The sequence below is a fragment of the Nicotiana tomentosiformis genome, chromosome 11 (assembly GCF_000390325.3).
Source record: "Nicotiana tomentosiformis chromosome 11, ASM39032v3, whole genome shotgun sequence".
Lineage (NCBI taxonomy): Eukaryota > Viridiplantae > Streptophyta > Magnoliopsida > Solanales > Solanaceae > Nicotiana > Nicotiana tomentosiformis.
In genome coordinates this window covers 126,853,851-126,876,503 of record NC_090822.1, presented here as the reverse complement: position 1 = coordinate 126,876,503, position 22,653 = coordinate 126,853,851, and the positions used below count along the sequence as shown (strand labels likewise).

General features: G+C 33.1%; 1 protein-coding gene across 1 annotated transcript; it reads left to right on the top strand.

Annotated features, from left to right (window-relative positions):
* The first annotated feature begins 18,529 nt into the window (after positions 1–18,529).
* Positions 18,530–22,573, top strand: LOC104119171 (cytokinin riboside 5'-monophosphate phosphoribohydrolase LOG8-like). Its single transcript, XM_009630604.4, has 7 exons — positions 18,530–18,712; positions 18,787–18,884; positions 19,590–19,620; positions 19,775–19,874; positions 20,013–20,083; positions 21,598–21,741; positions 22,285–22,573. Exons 1-7 carry the CDS (start codon positions 18,617–18,619, stop codon positions 22,363–22,365), a joined length of 621 nt encoding a protein of 206 aa, XP_009628899.1. The 5' UTR covers positions 18,530–18,616; the 3' UTR covers positions 22,366–22,573.
* Positions 22,574–22,653: the final 80 nt, after the last annotated feature.

Below are 22,653 nucleotides of genomic sequence, written 5' to 3'. Positions count from 1 at the left end.
CTAACGTTATGTGCAATTATGAAAGGATCATAGCGATCATACTCCCTCATATGATTAACCTCAATTATGTTGTATTGGTTGTGTACTCTTGTACCTCTTATTGGATTTGGGTCAAACCACTTGCATCTAAATAGTATCAATTTCTTATATGGACAACCTGTATATTCTAGTTGTAATATTTTTTTGACCACACCATAATAATCAATATCTCCAACTTGGTTGCCATCACTACCTTGAACTCACACCCCGCTGTTGTTGCTATTTTTATTTTTAGAGCAATCCTTTGTATGAAACTTATAACCATTCACTACGTACTTAGACATTATTGTGACCTGAAGCCCAGGTCCCCAAGATATATCTTTCAAAAATTGATTTATACCATTATTTGGATTATTTACCTACATAGAGTTAAAAAAATTCATAAGTTAGCACAACTTATGAATCAATTTTTATACATTCACTACTATATATATATATATATATATATACACACACACACACACTTACAAACTGTTTGAACCACGTATCAAATCTCGTATATACAGTATCATAGCCAAATTGACCCACGAAGTGACTGTGACATATCAAATATTTTTAGTAGTTGCATCAATATGTAGTCACAGTAAATTTTATATTTTGATAACTAATAAATCAATACTTACTTGAGAAATGGTACAACTTCGGGACAATTTAGCAACACATGAAGTGTAGCTGACTTGTACTCCATATCACTCAAACTTCTCTTTCTAACATCCTTAGAACATCGGCCTGGTTGATTGAATATGGACATTGGTGGATATAATGGATCATTCACACATTCGACCGTGTGCCTATTGGGCCTATTCCTAGAACATGGCACGTTACTCTCAAAATAATAAGAACAAAAATATGCAGTTTCCTTTGCAAGATAGGCTTCGCATATAGATCCTTCAATCTTATTCCTCTGCTTAACAAATTATTTGCATTTGCCAATTGTCCTACATAATCTCATGTTAGCCAAGAACATTCAAATAAAATAGAATATTACATCAAACTTATAATATTACCTCTCAAAGGGATACATCCATCTGCATTGAACAGGCCCTCCAAGTCGTGCCTCGTGTACAAGGTGTATTGGAAGGTGTTCCATCACATCAAAGAAACCACATGGGAATATTTTTTCCATCTTACTAGAAATTACACGGATGTTCTGGTCCATCCGAAGTAGGTTTTCTTCCCTTAATGTGGTAGAACACAAGTCTTTGAAAAACAAACTAATCTCTGTGATGGGTTTCCAGATTCTTTCAGGCAAACCACAAAATGCAATAGGCACTAAGGTCTCCATGAAAACATGGCAGTCATGACTTTTCAAATGGCTCAACTTCCCTACCTCCATATCTACTTTTTTCCCAAGATTCGACGCATAACCCTCAGGCATCTTCAATTTCGTAACCCAATCACAAATTTGTCGTCTTTCCTCCAAAGTGAATGTGTAACTTGCTTTGGGCTTGAACACCTTACCATTGTTTGCTGTCTCCAAGTATAATTCAGGCCGCCTGCAATATTCTTGTAAGTCCATTCTAGCCTTCGGGTTATCTTTTGTCTTACCTTTAACATCCATCACTGTGTTGAACAAATTATCAAAATAATTCTTCTCAATATGCATGACATCAAGGTTGTGTCGGAGAAGATTATTCTTCCAATAAGGCAACTCCCAAAATATACTCTATTTCGTCCAATTATGATTAACACCATATCCGGAGAATCTATAAGGTGGAGCCTCAATAACTTTACTGAAATTCTGGACCCTCTCCCAAATTTCCTCACCTGAAAGTATCGGAGGTGGAGAATCATATTCCACTTTATTCTTTTTGAATGCATTTTTCATCCTTCTAAACTCATGATCATCAGGCAAGAATTGACGGTGACAATCAAACCATGATTGCTTTCGGCCATGTTTCAAAGTGAACGCTTTACTATTTTTCATGCAGTAAGGATAAGCTAGCTTCCCAGCAGTCATCCACCCAGACAACATTCCATACGCAGGAAAATCATTAATAGTCCACATTAAATAAGCACGCAAATTAAAATTCTGCTTGGTTGATATGTCATATATTTCAACACCATCATACCACAATTGTTTTAGCTCATCAATCAAAGGTTGCAAATATACATCAATCAAACTTTTTGGATTATGTGGATCGGGGATAATACAATTTAAGAATATATATGGACTAATCATACACAACTCAGGTGGTAGATTATAAGGTGTAAGAAAGACAGGCCAACATGAATATGGTGTCGCAGATATAGAAAAAGGCTTGAAGCCATCCGCACACAGACCTAACCGAATGTTCCTTGGTTCACTAGCAAAATCTGGATATGTCCTATCAAAGTGCTTCCAAGCTTCTCCATCTGAAGGATGACACATAACACCAGGTGGTCTTCTATTTTCAAAGTGCCATCTCATATGAGGAGCAGAACTCATCGACGCATATAACCTCTTTAACCTAGGTATAAGAGGTAAATAATGCATCGCCTTGACAGCGACCATATTCCCGCTGGAAAGCCTCTTGAAACGAGGCTTTTCGCAAAATTTACAACTGTCTAAAGTTGCATCATCTTTATAATATAACATGCAACCATCTTCACAACAATCAATTCTCATTGACGAAAGTCCTAACTTAGAAACCAATCTCTTCGCCTTATAGAAATCACCAGGTAAGTTGATATTAGGGTCAACTAGTTCACTCATAAGGTCAATGAAAGAGTCCATGGCTGCTTGAGAAATATTCCAATTAGATTTGATACTTAGTAATCTAACTGCAACAGACAGCTCAGAGTGCGGACTTCCTTCACGTAGTGGACGACTAGCTTCCTCTAACTGTTCATAAAAACGTTTTGCGTCATCATTAGGAGTTTGTTCAACATTTTCATTGGGCTCACCTCCAAAAGCATCCGCAACCATATCCTGAATTCTAGAATCAAGATTTGTATTCTCCACCGACCTACTACTTTCACCAACAACCATGTTATGAAATATCCCACGGCTACCATCGATCTCTCCATGATTATATAATTATAAATTAATTATATCTTTTTTAGTTAATTCAAGATAATTATTTTTTCCTAATTACAACAATTTATATCCTAAAATTTCAATTCATATCCAAAAGGTCCAATTCATATCTTAAAAGTTCAATTCATATCCTAAAAGTTCAATTCACAAGAACAAATCCTAAAAACTAAAATTTCAATTCATATCCTACGAGTTTAAACATAAACTAACTAAACTAAAGAAATTCAACCCATACCCTAAAAGTTCGATTCACAAGAATAAATTAATTTATTCTACAATTATAAATTAATTATATCTTTTTTAGTTAATTCAAGATAATTATTTTTTCCTAATTACACCAATTTATATCCTAAAAGTTCAATTCATATCCAAAAGGTCCAATTCATATCTTAAAAGTTCAATTCATATCCTAAAAGTTCAATTCACAAGAACAAATCCTAAAAACTAAAATTTCAATTCATATCCTACGAGTTTAAACATAAACTAACTAAACTAAAGAAATTCAACCCATACCATAAACTAAACTAATTCATAATTAATTGACTAATTAACAAAACTAATTAAAACAAGACCTAAACCCTAATCCTCAATAAAATGCAATGTTCAAATAATTGAAACACTAATCAATTGAAACTAATTCATAACTAATTAACAAAACCTAGAAATAATAAATAAATGGGTTGTAATTCAAACCTAGAATTTTTAGGAGATGGAGAAGGAGAGGGGCGGCAGTGGCAATGGCAGCGGCGATGGCGCGGCGACGGCGATGGCTGGGCGGGGTGGGGAATGAGATCTATGTGAGAAAAATAGAGAAGGAGAGGGGAAGGTTTTGAGTGAAGAGAGGGGAAAATTTCAGAGAAATGGGGGTTTTCCCCGTTTTTCAATTATCTGATTTCAGAATTACCGACCAAAGTTGGTCGGTAATTTTGGTCGGTACATTAAGTGTTGACCGTTTGACCAAAAACCGACCAACTTTGGTTGATTTTTTTTTTTTAAAAAAATTAAATTCTTTTTTTTGTGTGTTTTTTCTTAAAATATTATAAACTATAAAAAATAAAATTATAAACTACAAGCATTTATTTTATTTAACTATGCAATTATTATAAATAATTATAAACTATAAGCATAATCTTTATAAATAATTATATTAACTATTTAATTTTAATAAACTATAATAGCATCTATCTAAGTAAATTTTCTAAGTTATAATTAAGTATGTGAGTAATTTCTCACACACACACATACACTATATTGTAATTGATGCTAATAACTTCTTTTTTCATTCGTTCATCACTAATAATGCATGACATAGATTAATCGATATATAGGTCGAGACGTTTTGATGAATCATCGATTAATATTCATCGATACATCTAAGTAAGTTATAAGTCGATGAATCAATTTACAAATAGATATATTTGATGATAAAGTATATATACTAATTAGTATCTTCCCAAGTCTATCCCTAAAAGAACTCGACCATGTGGTCCTAGTGCTTCGTGTTCTTATATATATATATATATATATATATATATATATATATATATATATATATATATATATATATATATATATATATATATATATATATATACACACACATATATATATACACACACAAACACACTTCACTGTAATACTTTAACTATATATATAGCTTGTTATAGTATATGTTAGAGTGTATATATATAGCTTGTTAAAGTTTGACCATGTTTGACCTATTAATTTAACTCGTTTACTTAATACTAATAGCTTCTTTCGTTTATTTAATTTGTGATCCATATATATATATATATATATATATATATATATATATATATATATATATCAAAGATGTTTAGTATTAATTCTTTTATTTTTCATTCATTCATCACTAATAATGCATGACATAGCTAGATTAATCGATATAAGTCGAGACGTTTTATTTTTACTATTAGTCGATATAGGTCAAACGTTTTATTTTTAATATTCATCGATGCATCTAAGTAAGTTATAAGTCGATAAATCAATTTATAAATAGCATGTTATATATAGTATATGTTAGTGTATTCATTATTTGTATTACAAAAGTGTTAACGAATTACATTTATATTATTTAGATAGTAAATATAAAAGTAATTCGAAAGTTTGATCAATGTTGACGTAATAACCGACCAACTTTGGTCGGTTATTTTGCAGAAAATAACAATTACCGACCAAAGTTGGTCGGTAAATGCTTCCCCTACATTAACCGACCAACGTTGGTCGGTAATTTTAAATATAAATTCTTAAATATTATAAAATATTTTAAATAATAAAATAATTATTAAAATTTAAAAAATTGGATCCAGATTACCGACCAACGTTGGTCGGTAATCCAAAATTTTCTTGTCTGACCAGGTGGGTCAATTCGTTGACCAATTTACCGACCAACGTTGGTCGGTATTTAATTTTTAAAAAATGTAAAAAAAAATTTCCCCAGTTTCCGTCCAACCTGGATGGTTTTTGATCGTTTTTTTTTTACCGACCAACGTTGGTCGGAAATAGTTGGTCAGTTTTTAGCAGATTTTTAGTAGTGAGAGACCCTTAAATTTATTTTATAAAATATTTACACTAACAACAAGATTTGTTTTTTAAATAACAAATTAATCACTTAAAACGGAAAAAGCGAATTTCAAAAAAAAATAAAAAAAAATAGGAAGAAGAGCACAAAAAATAAAGTGGCGGACTATCAGATGTTGAGGTCCAGAACTCAAAGTGAAAAATTCGATTTGACTATTATCACAAACAAGAAAAAGACATAAACGTATATAATGTAATAGCTTAAGTTTTGAGCATTGACGGTGTCAAAAATATTTACTCCTTTTGATCATCATTCTATTAAGTAGCACTTATGTGTGAATATCCAAAATAAATTATAAATAACCTAATATAATATGTCGAATTATAGTAAAATGAAACCTGTGCATGAATCCTTTTGTGTTCATGCAATTTCACAGAACATTGCAAAAGAAATTCATTATGTTGTTGATACATATAACTTAATTCATATATAAAAAGGAAATAATTAAAATTTAAGAGTGAAGCAAATATACTAATTAATGAGGAAAGAAAATTATCATAATTTACAAATTTATTGGTATAAAATAACCTCAATCAAGTAACAAAAAATATATCGTAACACTTTTCTTTTTACTAATTATTTATATAAATTATATAGTATATAGTAATAATAATAATAATAATAATAATAATAATAATAATAAGAAGAAGAAGAATTTACAATAAATTTGGGGCCTTCAAATTTTGGGGCACAAGACAATTAGCCGCCCGGTATACAACCTAAAAATAAAAAATCTTTTTCAAGTAGAAATGATTAAATTGTAGTTCTATCTAACTATTAGTATCATTCTTTTTCAAGTAGAAATGATTAAATTGTAGTTCTATCTAACTATTAGTATCATTCTTGATTCTTGAATGCTTCAAATTTTTTGTTAGGTTACCGGTTACCCTTCACTTATAGTTGAAGGGTATTCAGATTTCTTTCCCTCCCATTTAAGAAGGGGCAAGTATAACAAATATGGAAAACTTTTAATGGATTTTTGGTGTGCAAATTTGGATTAGGCGGGCTAATAGCTCTAGATATCGTATGATTAAAGAGAATGAGTTATAACTCTACAACGGTTTAAACTGACTTTTATTGACTTAAGGATTTTGGTGAAACTCAATCTCTGAGTGACACCTTTGGGCCATATATAATTAATTATGGTAAACATAGCATTATTAGATTGGAATGATGAATGGCTGTGGCTGCACGTATCCAGTCATTATCTCTATTATTTTTGGTCAAAAGCATACTAGTCACCACTCACCATTTCATTGATTGCATGTTTTTATTTTTTATTTATTTTATTTATTTGTTTTATTTCATTCTTCAAAAGCACACTATTATCTTTAGGACGTGAATTTAGTTAATATGGAGATTATACAGATTTTGGGTTAGGTTATATAAGTAGTTCTTGAAATAATGTTCGGGAAAAATTGATACATTATCTCTTAAAGTTTTCTTCAATAGTAGGTGATACATTGGTAGAAGTTCATATTTTTTGGATTTCCCATAACAGTCCAGTAGTCGTTTTAGGCCACGATTAATCTGGATAGTGCTAAAAAGTTCTACTTTAGAGTAAAGGGCTTTCTATCAAAAACGACTTTATTCTCAAAACTTAAACTCGAGATCTGGATACTTGTCGTTCCATTACAATCTTGGTGATTATGTTAGGTACAAGTTCCTTATTTTCCTTTACCTTTAGATATCTATTTTACGAACTTCAATTCTTTTCATCTTATTGTAGGAGTCTAGGCCACGTGATTGATCATCCTGTCGATTGTCGAACCAGCTACTAATCATTGACTTGGTAAGTTAATGCCTCACTAACTAATTAATCAGACGCGAGTCCCTCCTTTGGCATATTTCTTCTTCTTCTTCTTTGCATACAGGGTAATAGCAGTCGTTTTCAGTTGTTATTCTCATCCTAATGGCAAGTTCTTATATGATACTTATATGTCCGCCAACGGAAACAACACTTTGTTAGTCCTGTCAATATTGTTGTATTTGTAAATAATAATTCTGCAAAATATAAGTTATCGTAATGAAACAGTAATTAATTCGAGCCCACTGAATTCACAGTGTTTCCTTAAGGAATTTAATCCCCTTCTAGTACCCAAGGTAATGAATTATTTCCTCCCAAGATAGAACGAATCACACACTGGTGTAGCGGTACTTCAAACCCCAGTGTTTCAGAGAACACAAAGTTCGGTAGCAAATCACACTTACAGTTGCTTTGTTTGAAGTTAAAACAATGCAAAACGAAGGAGTTGAAACTCAGAAAATCATATGGAAATGCTGAGAGGAATGAGTGCAATGTATAGCCAAATCTGTTGAGTGATTTCAGTTTTGTGTCTTGTGTATTGTGTGTGTCTTTCTTCAACAGCTGCTGCACATATATATAGCAGCCAGTGTTGAAGAAGAACAATCGTCCACCCTCCATGGTGGAGCATGCACTAGCTTGTTTGTGGAGCAAGCACTTGTTTGTGGAGCAAGCACATTCATGGTGGGAAGAGCATATTGCAGCTGGTGGTCAATACACGGATTGGAAAATATTAATATTTACTATTAACAAATAAATTTGGTCCAAAAAATTAATCAATCAATCATTTGACCAAATCCGAATCCGAATCCGAAGCCGAAGCCGAAGCCGAAGCCGAAGCCGTAGCCGTAGCCGAAGCCGAGCCGAGCGAGCGACGACGACGACGGCGCGAGGCTTGCTTTCTTCTTAACTCTTTAAGAGCTACAAGAAGAGCAAATATATATATACCCACCAAAAATCTTTTCCTCTTCCAATATGGGACAATGTCTCATTGTCAAGAGGGGGAAACTTAAAATTTTACTCAAAAATTTCATTTTCCCTCCATTTCCCATTCACCCTCATTTTAAGACTATTTCATCTTAAAAACAAAAAACCTCAACAATCCCCCATATGAATGGGGAATGGCTATATCACGGAAGTATGCATAGAAAAACTGTGTGATTTACAAGCAAGGATTAATCGCATCTGGATAAGTAGGTTTTTCTTTGAACTTTCCGTAGTAAACTTATGTCGGATATACTCGGTCAATCGGAGGATTTGATATCTTTGAACCGTCGATCTTTGGTGTATACCTAGACAACCATAAGTCACACAATCAACCCTTAACCGTCTTTGGTTCTCATTGTTGTGTTCGTTTCAGCCATGAACACCGCCTGATTTCATAAGTGCGTAGAGAACTGGCCTTACAAAGTTCTCCTTAAAATGGCTAATACTTCACACTTACATAGGTGATTTCTAAACGTGTCATCCTGTAAATACACTATTTGATATACCCCGTATAAAATTTAGAAATCATTAAAAAGCCTTAATGCTTTATCCTTGGTACTGAACATTGTCTCATTACGAGAACGGACTAAAATTTTATTTGACAATGTTGAACCGTCATTAATGACTTTGTTTGATCTCCTTGAACCTAGATCTTGGGATCTCCAGTCTTCTAGGTAGAGTTACCGCCACAATGACTTGTTCTCGGCCATAGCCCCATTTCCCTTGATGATTTCTCAACTACCTTTCTAGTTAGGCCTTTTGTAAGTGGATTCGACACATTATCACTTGACTTTACATAGTCAATCGTGATAATTCCTCTAGAGAGTAATTGCCTAACGGTTTTATGTCTTCGTCGTATATGACGAGATTTACCGTTATACATAACGCTCCCAGCCCTTCCAATTACCGCTTGACTATCACAATGTATGCATATTGGTGCCAACGGTTTGGGCCAAAATGGAATGTCTTCCAAGAAATTCCGGAGCCATTCAGCTTCTTCACCGGCTTTATCTAAGGCTATGAATTCAGCCTCCATTGTAGAGCGGGCAATACATGTTTGTTTGGACGACTTTCAAGATACCGCTCCTCCACCAATAGTGAATACATATCCACTCGTAGACTTAGAATCAGTTGAACCGGTGATCCAATTTGTATCACAGTATCCCTCAATCACCGCAGGAAAATTACTGTAGTGCAATTCAAAGTTCTGGGTATGTTCTAAATATCCCAAAACTCGTTTCATTGCCATCCAATGAGATTGGCCTGGATTGCTCGTATATCGACTCAGTTTACTTATAGCACAAGCTATATCTGGTCGTGTACAATTCATGATATACATTAAGCATCCCAACACACGAGCATAATCCAATTGTGATATGCTTTGGCCTTTATTCTTTGCTAATGCAAGATTCACGTCAATTGGAGTCTTTGCAATTTTAAAGCCCAAGTGCTTGAATTTTTCAAGTACTGTCTTAATATAATGAGATTGTGACAATGCCAGACCTTGAGGAGTCTTATGGATCTTAATTCCCAGAATTAAATCAGCAACTCCAAAGCCTTTCATATCAAACTTGCTATTGAGCATATGCTTAGTAGCATTTATGTTGGCAATATCATTACTCATTATCAGCATATCATCCACATATAGGCAAACAATGACTATGTGATTTGGAACATTTTTAATGTACACACATTTATCACATTCATTTATCTTAAAACCATTTGACAACATTGTTTGGTCAAATTTCGCATGCCATTGTTTGGGTGCTTGTTTTAGTCCGTAAAGAGACTTAACAAGTCTACATACCTTCTTTTCTTTACCTGGAACCACAAACCCTTCAGGTTGTTCCATGTAAATTTCTTCCTCCAACTCTCCATTTAAGAAGGCCGTCTTAACATCCATTTGATGAATTTCAAGACCATACACTGCAGCTAATGCTACTAACATCCGTATGGACGTAATTCTTGTAACTGGAGAGTATGTATCAAAGTAGTCTAGACCTTCTCGTTGTCTATACCCTTTGACTACGAGTCTTGCCTTGAATTTATCAATAGTGCCATCATCTTTGATTTTTCTCTTAAAAATCCATTTAGAACCCAAAGGTTTATTTCCAGGAGGAAGATCAACCAATTCCCATGTATGGTTGTTCAATATGGATTCTATTTCACTATTGACTGCCTCTTTCCAAAACAATGATTCCGAAGAAGTCATAGCTTCTTTAAATGTTTGAGGCTCATTCTCCAATAAGAAAGTCACAAAATCTGGTCCAAATGAAGTAGACGTTCTTTGACGTTTACTACGTCTTGGATCCTCCTGATTACATGTACTTTCTTTTGTTTCTTTCCGAGGTCGTTTAGATCCTTCACCAAACGATTCACATTCCTTTTTATACGGATATATATTTTCGAAGAACTCAGCATTATCTGATTCTATAACCGTATTATTATGAATGTCGGAATTTTCTGATTTATGAACCAAAAATCGATATGCTTTACTATCTGTTGCATATCCTATGAAAACACAATCAACGGTTTTCGGTCCTATCTTTACTCTTTTGGGTTTAGGAACTTGCACTTTTGCCAAACACCCCCACACATTAAAATAATTCAAGTTGGGCTTCCTTCTTTTCTATTTTTCATATGGAATGGATTGTGTTTTGCTATGGGGCACTCGATTTAATATTCGATTAGCCGTAAGAATGGCTTCCCCACAAGTTCTGTGGCAAACCAGAACTTATCAACAACGCGTTCATCATCTCCTTTAATGTGCGATTCTTTCTTTCCGCAATCCCATTAGATTGGGGCGTGTAAGGGGCTGTTGTTTGATGAATAATTCCATATTCTAAATATATTTCTTCAAAAGGAGATTCATATTCACCACCCCTATCACTTCTTATCATTTTTACTTTCTTGTTAAGTTGCGTTTCAACTTCATTTTTGTATTGCCTGAATGCGTCTATTGCTTCATCTTTACTATTCAGTAAGTAAACATAGCAATATCGAGTACCATCATCAATAAAAGTTATGAAATACTTCTTTCCACCGCGAGATGGTATTGACTTCATGTCACAAATATCTGTGTGAATTAAGTCTAAAGGATTTGAATTCCTTTTAACTGACTTATAAGGATGTTTAACATACTTAGATTCCACACATGTTTGACATTTTGATTTTTCGCATTCAAACTTAGGCAGTACTTCCAAGTTAATCATTTTCCGCAAGGTTTTATAATTGACATGACCCAAACGTACATGCCATAAATCATTTGACTCAAGTAAGTAAGAAGAAGCTGAAATATTATTATTGTTTTTCACAACCATTACATTTAGATTGAAAAGGCCCTCGGTGAGGTAACCTTTTCCTACAAATATTTCATTCTTACTTATGACAACCTTGTTGGACACAAAAATGCACTTAAAACCGTGCTTAACAAGAAGTCCAGTAGAGACTAAATTCTTTCTCATTTCGTAAACATGAAGGACATTGTTCAAAGTCATGACCTTGCCAGAAGTCATTTTCAGAAATATCTTCCCATATCCTTCAACTTTTGTTGTTGAAGCATTTCCCATATAAACTGTCTCTCCGGGTCCAGCAGGAGCATAAGTAGCAAAAGCTTCTCTAACTGCACAAACATGGCGAGTGGATCCTGAATCAAACTACCACAGTTTAGGATTTCCCACCAAGTTATATTCAGAAAGCATGGCACACAAGTTATCAACATGATCATAATTTACTACCATGTTTGCTTGACCCCTTTTCTTGTCTTTCTTCGGAGTATGACACTCCGTAGATTTGTGTCCGTTTTTCCCACAGTTGTAGCATTTTTCACTGAACCGCTTCTTGCTTGGGTTGTATTTCGGACCAGTAGCCTTCTTCCTCTTTTTGTTATCTTCAACAATATTTGCTTCCATTATTGTTGAATTTCCACGGCCTCTCCTTTCAGCAGCTTTATTGTCCTCTTCGATTCTCAACCGAACAATGAGATCTTCAAGGGACATTTCCTTTCGTTTGTGTTTCAAATAATTTTTGAAGTCCTTCCACAACGGAGGCAACTTCTCAATCATTGCTGCTACTTGGAATGCTTCATTGATGACAAGACCTTCAGCAAGTAGATCATGAATAATCATTTGCAATTCCTGGACTTGGGTAATAACAGACTTGCTATCTACCATTTTGTAGTCCAAAAATTTTGCGGCAACGAATTTCTTCATCCCGGCATCTTCAGTTTTATATTTCTTTTCAAGCGCATTCCACAATTCTTTTGACGTCTCCACGCCACTGTATACATTATATAGATTATCATCCAGTCCGCTAAGAATATAATTCTTGCATAAAAAATCAGAATGCTTCCACGCTTCAATCACGATAAAGCGCTCATTCTCTAGAGTTTTATCTGGCAGATCAGGAACATCTTCCTTGATGAACTTCTGTAGACATAACGTAGTTAAGTAGAAGAACATCTTCTGCTGCTAGCGCTTGAAATCAATCCCAGAAATTTTTTTGGGTTTTTCTGCCGGTGCCAACGCCGGTGTTCGGCTTGTCGATGCGTTGGCAGTCACCATCGGAACAGCTTGGTTTTCGCTTTCAGTCGTCATTTTTTCTGTAAAAGAATGACACAAACAAACGTTTAATAAACGTTTTCAAACTGGAGTAAAAATTACGTAGATTTTAATCTCCAACAAAACGCCACGAAGGCTTTACTCTCCAAAACGGGAGTACACAAAATCACAAAGGTTTTAGTTTGCAGAATAATAAGAATAACACAAATACAGAAATAAATATTAAATTCCTTAAGATTGTTAGTCCCGCCAATATTGCTGTATTTGTAAATAATAATTCTGCAAAATATAAGTTATCGTAATGAAACAGTAATTAATTCGAGCCCACTGAATTCACAGTGTTTCCTTAAGGAATTTAATCCCCTCCTAGTACCCAAGGTAATGGATTATTTCCTCCCACGATAGAATGAATCACACACTGGTGTAGCGGTACTTCAAACCCTAGTGTTCCAGCGAACACAAAGTTCGGTAGCAAATCACACTTACAGTTGCTTTGTTTGAAGTTAAAACAATGCAAAACGAAGGAGTAGAAACTCAGAAAATCGTATGGAAATGCTGAGAGGAAGGAGTGCAATGTATAGCCAAATCTGTTGAGCGATTTCAGTTTTGTATCTTGTGTATTGTGTGTGTCTTTCTTCAACAGCTGCTGCACATATATATAGCAGCCAGTGTTGATGAAGAACAATCGTCCACCCTCCATGGTGGAGCATGCACTAGCTTATTTGTGGAGCAAGCACTTGTTTGTGGAGCAAGCACATTTATGGTGGGAAGAGCATATCATTTGACCAAATTCGAAGCCGAAGCCGAAGCCGAAGCCGAAGCCGAAGCCGTAGCCGAAACCGAGCCGAGCGAGCGACGACGACGACGGCGCGAGGCTTGCTTTCTTCTTAACTCTTTAAGAGTTACAAGAAGAGCAAATATATATATACCCACCAAAAAAAATTTTCTCTTCCAATATGGGACAATGTCTCATTGTCAAGAGGGAGAAACTTAAAATTTTACTCAAAAATTTCATTTTCCCTCCATTTCTCATTCACCCTCATTTTAAGACTATTTCATCTTAAAAACAAAAAATCTCAACACACTTCTCGTCAGACTTGCATGCGTAGCGTTCATCCTGAGTCGGGATCAAACTCTCCACGAGAATCATAATTACATTAGTTATAGCTTCTATATTCATAGAGAAAGCGGATTACAATCGTCTTTTATTCTAAGGCATAACTTATATCCATATACTTCATATTCAACCGGAGCAAAAATTTATAAACATTCTTTCTTTTTAAGAATTGTCATAAATTAAACTATTATTTTCGTAGATCCATGCATATATATAGAGGAGTAACGATGCTTGAGAGATCTAGAAAATTATTGTTTAACTACATTATTTTAAGTTTTACTTTAGTGCTGTGAACATACATTATTTTTAGTTTTACATTATTCTAATACATTACTTTAGTATTAGAGTTGTAGGTTAGGATGTAGTTGAGTGTTGACTTACTTCCTATTATTATGGGACTAGTCACGTAGGGTTTTTGTTTAGGGTAGCTAGTGACAATGTTGTATTTTACTACTTCGCTTTTCAGTGCATGTCCTATTTACTAGCTATCGTTTTTGCTTTGCATCTTTCTTCTGCATTTCATGGTGTTCCTATTTTTTCTATAATTGTTATGGTGATACTAATGTTGTCTCCTCTTGTCGTTTTGTCTTTTTGTTTTCTTGAGCCGAGGGTCTTTCGGAAATAACCTCTCTACTCCTTTGGGGTAGGGGTAAGGTCTGCGTACACACTACCCTCCTCAGACCCCATTAGTGGGATTCTACTGGGTTATTGTTGTTGTTTAGTGCTGTGAACATGTTTGTTTTGTTAACGAATTTGGTGTTAGGTTTACTTGTTTTTGCTACTAGAAGTGTAAATTTATTTATTAAATTAAACAACTTTAAAATGCATGATTAAATCCAAGCATTTAATTAAATAATCTAAGGCTGACTCTTAAGAAACTATCAAACCCTTTCTTTCTTTCTTTCATGAATGCATGATTGTGTAACATAGCAAAATATTCCACGTTTTATCCGAAAGACAGAGAAGGATAGAAAAATCAAGAAAAGGAAGGAAACTATAGCAATATTATATTCATCATTTCATTGGTGGATGGTGGTGGTTTGTAGATATCAATTTGTTTCTTTTTAATTACAATTATTAATAAGTTGCTCAACAAGAAGAAAAGTTACATGATTATATTTGCAACTAACTGAATAAAGCATGGAATTTTTATTTTATTTTATTTATTATAATGGAATTTGATTTAATTAGTGGTTGTTGAAGTGGATGATAGGCCCCTCCCTTCTTATCATCATAACCTTGATTGCACGCTTGCAATTTATATAATTCTATATGTTGCCCATTAATATTCTTGGTTCAGTCACTTGAATCCTTTTATAGACAAATTATTGCTTTCTAAAGATACCAAAGCAATTTATATATTTAATATGGGAGTAATAAAGTTGGTGTCATGTGATCAGGAGGCCATGAGTTCGAGTCAGGGAAACAGCCACTTACAGCTATGCAGGATAAATTTGCGTACAATAGACCCTTATGGTCCGGCTCTTCCCCGGACCCCGCGCATAGCGGGAGCTTAGTGCACCGGACATCCTTTTTATTAATACGTGCATAAAGATGGGCACAGTAGTTATATATGCCAGTAAAGAAAAAAGCTAAGTTTACAGATTATGAGAGGGAAAACCTTATCGACACCATGTGTTTATATAAAAATAATGAATTCCCTTTCATGTATATATATTTATACATTTATTATCACTTAAGCATGATTAAGTGATATATAAATTTAGTTTAATGTGTAATTGCTAAGGTTAAATTATTTAGTTTAATTACGTTTAGGACTCAAGTTGCAAGTAAGTATTTTCCATTAGAGTTTTCCTGTAATATTAGTTGATAATGAACATTGAATGTCTCTGATTACGAAAGAGATGTCCTTAATTATTAGTGAGGACTGGTCAAACAAATAAATTAAATCTCGTGATTTGGAGAGAGGAAAACCATTAGCAAGCCATATAAAACATCACAAAAAAAGATCGAAGACCCCACCCCTCTCACCTCACCTCTCCCTTCCCCAAGAGAAACAAAGAAGAAAAACAAAAAAGGAAGACCAGAGATATAGAGTAATAAAAAGAAATCACTTAATATTTTTTTTCCATTTGCTAAAATATATTACAAGGATTAATTATTATCTTTTAAGGATAAAATGAGGTCAATTAATTCATATTCTCGTGAATAAAATTTAAACTTCAAATCCTTATTAAAAATAAAACTTATTAACATTTCAAATTTCAGATAACCAGATTATGGGGGGAAAAGTTTATAAAATATTTTATTGGATTTGCCATGCAGTCTAAGTAGGATCGATCGATATATTTTGATATTCTGGACCTTTCTTTAATTGAAAGAATGAGAAATGGATTGATACAAAATTTAAATAGAAAGAAAATATCATTTGTTTAATCAAAAGCATTCAATAACAGGTAAATTAAGTAATATATTGCCCTTAGGAACCAATTTCTTTCTCCTCGATCGTTTAATTTCTTGATATCCCTAACATTTGTACGAAGACGAACAAACATGATTTGTTGTACGAACAGAGTTGTGGTGATGTCATAATTACTCACTTATCTTGAATTCGAGGTTTCTAGTTCGAGCTATGAATACGAAGTAAGAAATTCTTTCCCTCAAAAGTGGAATTTTTCAATGTAAATCCAAATTTAGTGTGGGCCCAATACAAATATTGAAGGAGTGAAATTACAAAATAACCAGATTTACAAGCAATAATTGAAAAATAGTTACAATTTCAAATTTAATCGAAATTTAGCCACTTTTTATGTAAAGATAAATCTGAACGAAAACACTATTTAAAATTCGAAAAATATTCCATCATAATATATTGGAGTTCGATTTTTTTACATGTGAACTTCCAACACAATATACTGGAGTTCCAGCATAATATGCTGGAAGTTCATACGCAGGTGCTCCAATCTCCAATATATTATGCTGGAACTTTCCGTGTGCTGGAGTTCCATCATAATATGCTGGAAGTTCATATACAGGTGCTCCAATCTCCAGTATATTATCGTGGAACTCTCCGTGTTGTAGCAAAATAGTGATTATTTTTTAATGACTTTACAAACGCTGACTATTTATCAATTACGAGTCTGAAAACTGACTACCCGTGCTATTTTCACATATTGAAGGCCAAGTCGGTACCCCCCCCCCCCCCCCAAAAAAAAAAAACATGATTTGTTGTACCTCTAATAATTCTACGCAAAAGAACAAAGAAATTGCATTATTTGTCATTGATGATGTAATTCTTTTTTAATGACTAATAAATTCAATAGTTGTTAGCACTTGGTATCATTTGGATATTCTCCAACCCAAACAAAATTCAGAATAATCCTCTACGATTCTGGTGGTGATATTGTTGAAGACTTTAATATCTCAATGAATATTCAGTACTCCTCTATTAGTTTATATATGGAGTATTTCAGAATAAAGAAAGTATAGTAAGTATTCTTAAACTATAAAAATTATATAGTAGCAATTCTACAAAATCATTAATAATGTCTGAAAACAATGTTGTCTGTGCTACTTGGAAAGTAGATTAAATAGCTTTAATTATGAAGTTCTTAATTCATCAAGGGACATACTTAGGATTTCATATGTTTGAATAAAATTTTACAAAATTGCCTTTAAATAAAGTAGATTGACTTTCTTAGAAGTTAATGACAAACGGAATTAATTCCAACTTGGATTTATTAAAGTGGGACGAAAAAAACTAGAAAGCAAAATGGTATAAGTATAGCCACCTTAATAGAGTTCTAAAGGACAATTAGACTAATTTCAAAAGAACTTTAAAAATAGGGATCTTATACACTTAGCCGGCTGAATTTACTGTTTACTTTTCTTTGTCAGTATGTATATATTATACATCGATTGATATATTATCAGTGGCGGAGCCAGGATTTTCATTAAAGGGATACAAAATATAAAGAAATAAACTCACCATAAAGTCAAGGAGTGTCATTATATATATACGCATATGTTTAAAAAGATTACCGAGCTAAACAATGTAATATTTAGAGGAAGGTGCATGTGGCTCCGCCACTATATATTATACATATATTATATATCATGGTTTCTTCTAAAAAGTTTCCAGGAGATTAATTTGTTCAAGAAGGTGAAAAGGGCTATTTCTGGTGCACCCACCGGAATTAAAAAAAAAGGGTTGAGTTTGAAAGGGTGAAAATGTGATAATTTTCTTTGACTTTAGAATAAAAAATCTTAAAAAGAAATTTTATAACAATAAAAAAAGGTTGAATAATTAGTGTTTCTATTACAACGGGCCATGAACCTTGCCTTACCTACATGTCATGCAAGCCTATCATAATGGTAACTTTAAATAATTATTTAATTTAATATTGCTTATTTATATACTATATCAAATTATGTGGTTGACTACTTAAAGTGAAACTCTTTCAAAGTACTCAAATCAATCTCTAGCTGTTTCTTTTGAAGTTGAAGGAAAATTAAACATCAAATTCATATGGACAAATTAAAGAAAATTTGTGTCTTTTGTGGAAGCAATTCAGGCAATAGGAAAATCTTCAGCGATGCTGCTCTTGATCTTGGAAGAGAACTGGTCTTCTTTTCTTCTCCCTTTCTCTTTATATGTGTATTTTAGAGGTTCTTATTATTAATAAAGAGAACTTTTAGGTGGAGAGGAAGATGGATCTAGTTTATGGAGGAGGAAGTATTGGACTTATGGGGTTGGTTTCTCAAGCTGTTTATGATGGTGGATGTAATGTTCTTGGGTAAGTGAGAATCCTTCAACTCCCCCCCACCCCCACAAACCACCCACCCCACCCTCACCCTCAATCAGAACCTTGGTAAAAATTTGTCTGCATTAAGTGTTTACACCGGATCAATTGATGCATAAATGTTTGTGCATGCTTCTTTCACTAAATTATGATTACCTATTGTATATTTTTACTTTATATTAAATCACGTTATCATGGTAAGTTAATATTATTACCTATTGTATATTTTCACTTTATATTAAATCACGCTATCATGGTAAGTTAATATGATTTGGTGTAAATATCCATTACAATTAAGTTTTACCATCAAACCCCATTATTATTTCTTGTATGATTAAATTTTGGAAGGACGGGAGGGAGAAAAGAAGAGGAGAAATTTATTGAAACATATTGTTTATACCAAAATACGGTAACTTTTGTGTTTAAGTCATAAAACTAAGATGAGAATGTGTGTTGACTTTTCACAATTAAGTAGTAACAGTACTCGAACGACACATGTTATGTATTTATTGAATTAGCGTAAACATGAAGTAATAAGTAATTTTTTTCCAAGAAGGGATTTTATTGTGGTTCAACAAGTGAAACATAGTAAATTTTGAATGGGTAGGGGTTTTTGTTTGGGTAACAAGTTGGAACCAATTTTCTGAACATATATTAACTTTTATTCATTTTTTTCCTTTCTTCTTTTCCATTGAATAGAATTATTCCAAGAGCTCTTGTTCCAGTAGAGGTACGAAATAAAATCTCAAACACCCTCCTTCTTCTCCCTTTAATTCTTTTTATTTTGCTCCCGCTTTAAATACAGTATAAGATATGTATGCATATAGAGAAACGGATTCAGGATTTTAACTCGATGAGTTTAATCTTTAATTAAACGTTAGCAGATATCGGGCCATGCAGTGGGAGAAGTATTAATAGTGTCTGATATGCATGAAAGGAAAGCTGAGATGGCTCGTAGAGCAGATGCTTTTGTTGCACTTCCTGGTAAAACCTTAATTATATATGGTTTTTGATATACTTTGATTCATATATATATATATATATATATATATATATATATATATATATATATATGAAATTTGAATTCATAATATATATTATTATTTGACTTTGATACTGAAGGAGGATATGGAACAATGGAAGAATTACTTGAGGTGATAACATGGTCACAGCTTGGAATTCATGAAAAACCAGTAAGAATATTAATTACTTTTCTTCTCTTACTTTAGATTAATGTTCTACATTTTAATCATACTATCATATGTGTGTATGTTCAAATAAAAAAAATTGAGATGTTCTTATTGAATAAAAAATTGATTACTGATAATATAGCTATCTTTGATTGTTAGCTATCTTTTTGTTGACGTAATATTCTAGGGAATACATGGTGAAAATTTTCTGAAATTGAATGCTTGGATTTGTTTTTTGTTTTTAACTAATTAATTAGTAAACTTTATAGGTGAATGAAATAGCAGGTTACACTATTTAAAAACTATAAGATACTCATATTTTAGTTTGAGACGACTTCGAAAAGTCTAGTTTTGATTATACATAATAGAATAATCGAAAAATTGGTATAGTACAAATTTTATAAAATAACCGGCCGAACAGAACCATTGACACCCCAACCAATTGAGCTAGCCCTCAACCTCGATAGGGTTATATAAATAGTTAACTTCTGATACTTTAATTTATTAACGAGCTATGGGATTGCTGACTGATATTTAACTGTTTGATATTTGATTTCCAATTAATATCTTTATTTTTGGCGAGAAAGCAAGCATCAACTACGCTTACTATTTAAGAATATACCTTTCTTTTGAATATTCTCTTCTTCTTTTTTATAAGAGAATCTCAATCAATGCATGTGTCATGCTTCACATAATAAACTCAGCCAAAAGAAAATTAATTAATCCAAATCATATGTGAAATGAAGATTTGACATCTCCTTTTGGATTATTTTTATTTTAATAATTTCATGATGTGATGTAGACATACCAAGTCTGTCTTATTGTATCATGTTTCACCAAATAAACTCAACCGATCAAGAATTTGAGAACTCTTTTCTATTATTTTATTTGATATCATAGTTGTAGCTAGTATGGCTATAAACAAACAATGCTCTTTAAATTAATAGACAGAAAAGGACAAAAAAGTGAACAAATAATCTAGCGAGTCACCATAAAATCTTTAGTAATAAGAGACATTTAATTTTATATTTGTTAATTAAACATTCATGCAAGAAACCACAAGTTAGATACTTCAATCAAATCAATATAATTAGGTAGCAATGACAATTGTATCGACATTCAACCCGACACCCTTCCTACCTTGAAAAGGATAGACATTTCTAGAATATCACAAGCCTCTGCATTTTTGCTTTATTAAATTTTTTATAATTGTGGTGTCCGAATCAACTTCTGCATACCTCGACTAATTTCATGACGTGCCTACTACCCTTCACTAGCACGAGTAATGTGTAACTCTATCCACCAAAACTTGAACAAAATTACTACGTTTTGGTGATTATCAAGAGTCATTTTAATATATATGATTAGAGATTTATATGTCATATAGTTTTAGTCCGTTTGAAATTGAGACATAGTTTATTGATTGATACTTATTTTGAGCATTGTATTTTGAGCATATCTAATGTTTCCAACAATAGACATAATCCTTGGTAAAAGATTGCAATATGTTGAAACAGGTTGGATTGTTGAACATTGATGGATATTATGATTGCTTGCTTGGATTATTTGACAAAGGTGTAGAAGAAGGATTTATTAAGCCTTCAGCCAGAAATATTGTCATTTCAGCTACAACAGCCAAAGAGCTTTTAGAAAAGATGGAGGTACTTTCTTTAACAATGTTCCCAAAATCTTATTTCATATAACTATATTTCAACAAGAAGATGATAATAAAGTAGGTGAAACTCGGGAGACCAGGGTTCAAATTTCAACAAAGATAAAAAATGGTAGATGATTATTTCTATCTATCTAAGTTTTAGTGGGCAGAGTTACCTCGGGCCCTTCAAAAATGACGTCGGTTGTATGTCAAATCCTCCAAAAGTAAGTCCACTTTTTAAGGATACATGTATGGCAACATTTTTGGAGAGTCTGAGCAATATAGTTACGTGATACTTATATTGATGGGAGTGAAACAGTCGAGGTGTGTGCAAACTGGTCCAGACCATTCCCTTATAAATAAAATACATAGTACTTAAACAGAGGTCTCACAAAGAAAAAGAGAACAGAAAAAGGATATTGGTCTGTTAAAAAACACCAGAGAAGTGTTAGGAAGAGAAACAAAACCAACAATGTTGCAACTATCACAAGGGTTATGCCTATAATAGCAAGATTGACTACAAAGTAAAAAAGTTATATTAATTTTGCAGGATTATGCACCAATACACAATCAAGTAGCACCAAGCAGGTGTTGGAACACTAGTGGTGGACCAGTGACAAGAAGTTCATAATTTCTGGCTGGAGTTTGCCATATTATTCAAGTGTGAAGATTGTATTTTCCATTGTTTGACAGACACTTTGTAAGTTACCACTCACATGAAAATTCCAAGTGAAAAGGAACACACAAAAGAAAGAATACTTTGGTTTTGAATAGCAAGAAATGTTGTAAATTTGGTAAACGAACATTGATTTGCTTTGAATGGGATGAGATTCAACAAAGCTGGAACTGGTCCCTCATTGCATATTGAAACAAACCTATGATCTTGATCTCATTTAAAATGAGTCAACACTCTCATTCA

What these genes read in the sequence shown, in the direction of transcription:
- LOC104119171 (XM_009630604.4), top strand. Translation starts at nt 18,617, where the DNA reads ATGGACAAATTAAAGAAAATTTGTGTCTTTTGTGGAAGCAATTCAGGC. An exon ending in GAGCTCTTGTTCCAGTAGAG is followed by an intron (nt 19,621 to 19,774) that starts GTACGAAATAAA and finishes AAACGTTAGCAG; the next exon opens with ATATCGGGCCATGCAGTGGG. An exon ending in TTGGAATTCATGAAAAACCA is followed by an intron (nt 20,084 to 21,597) that starts GTAAGAATATTA and finishes ATGTTGAAACAG; the next exon opens with GTTGGATTGTTGAACATTGA.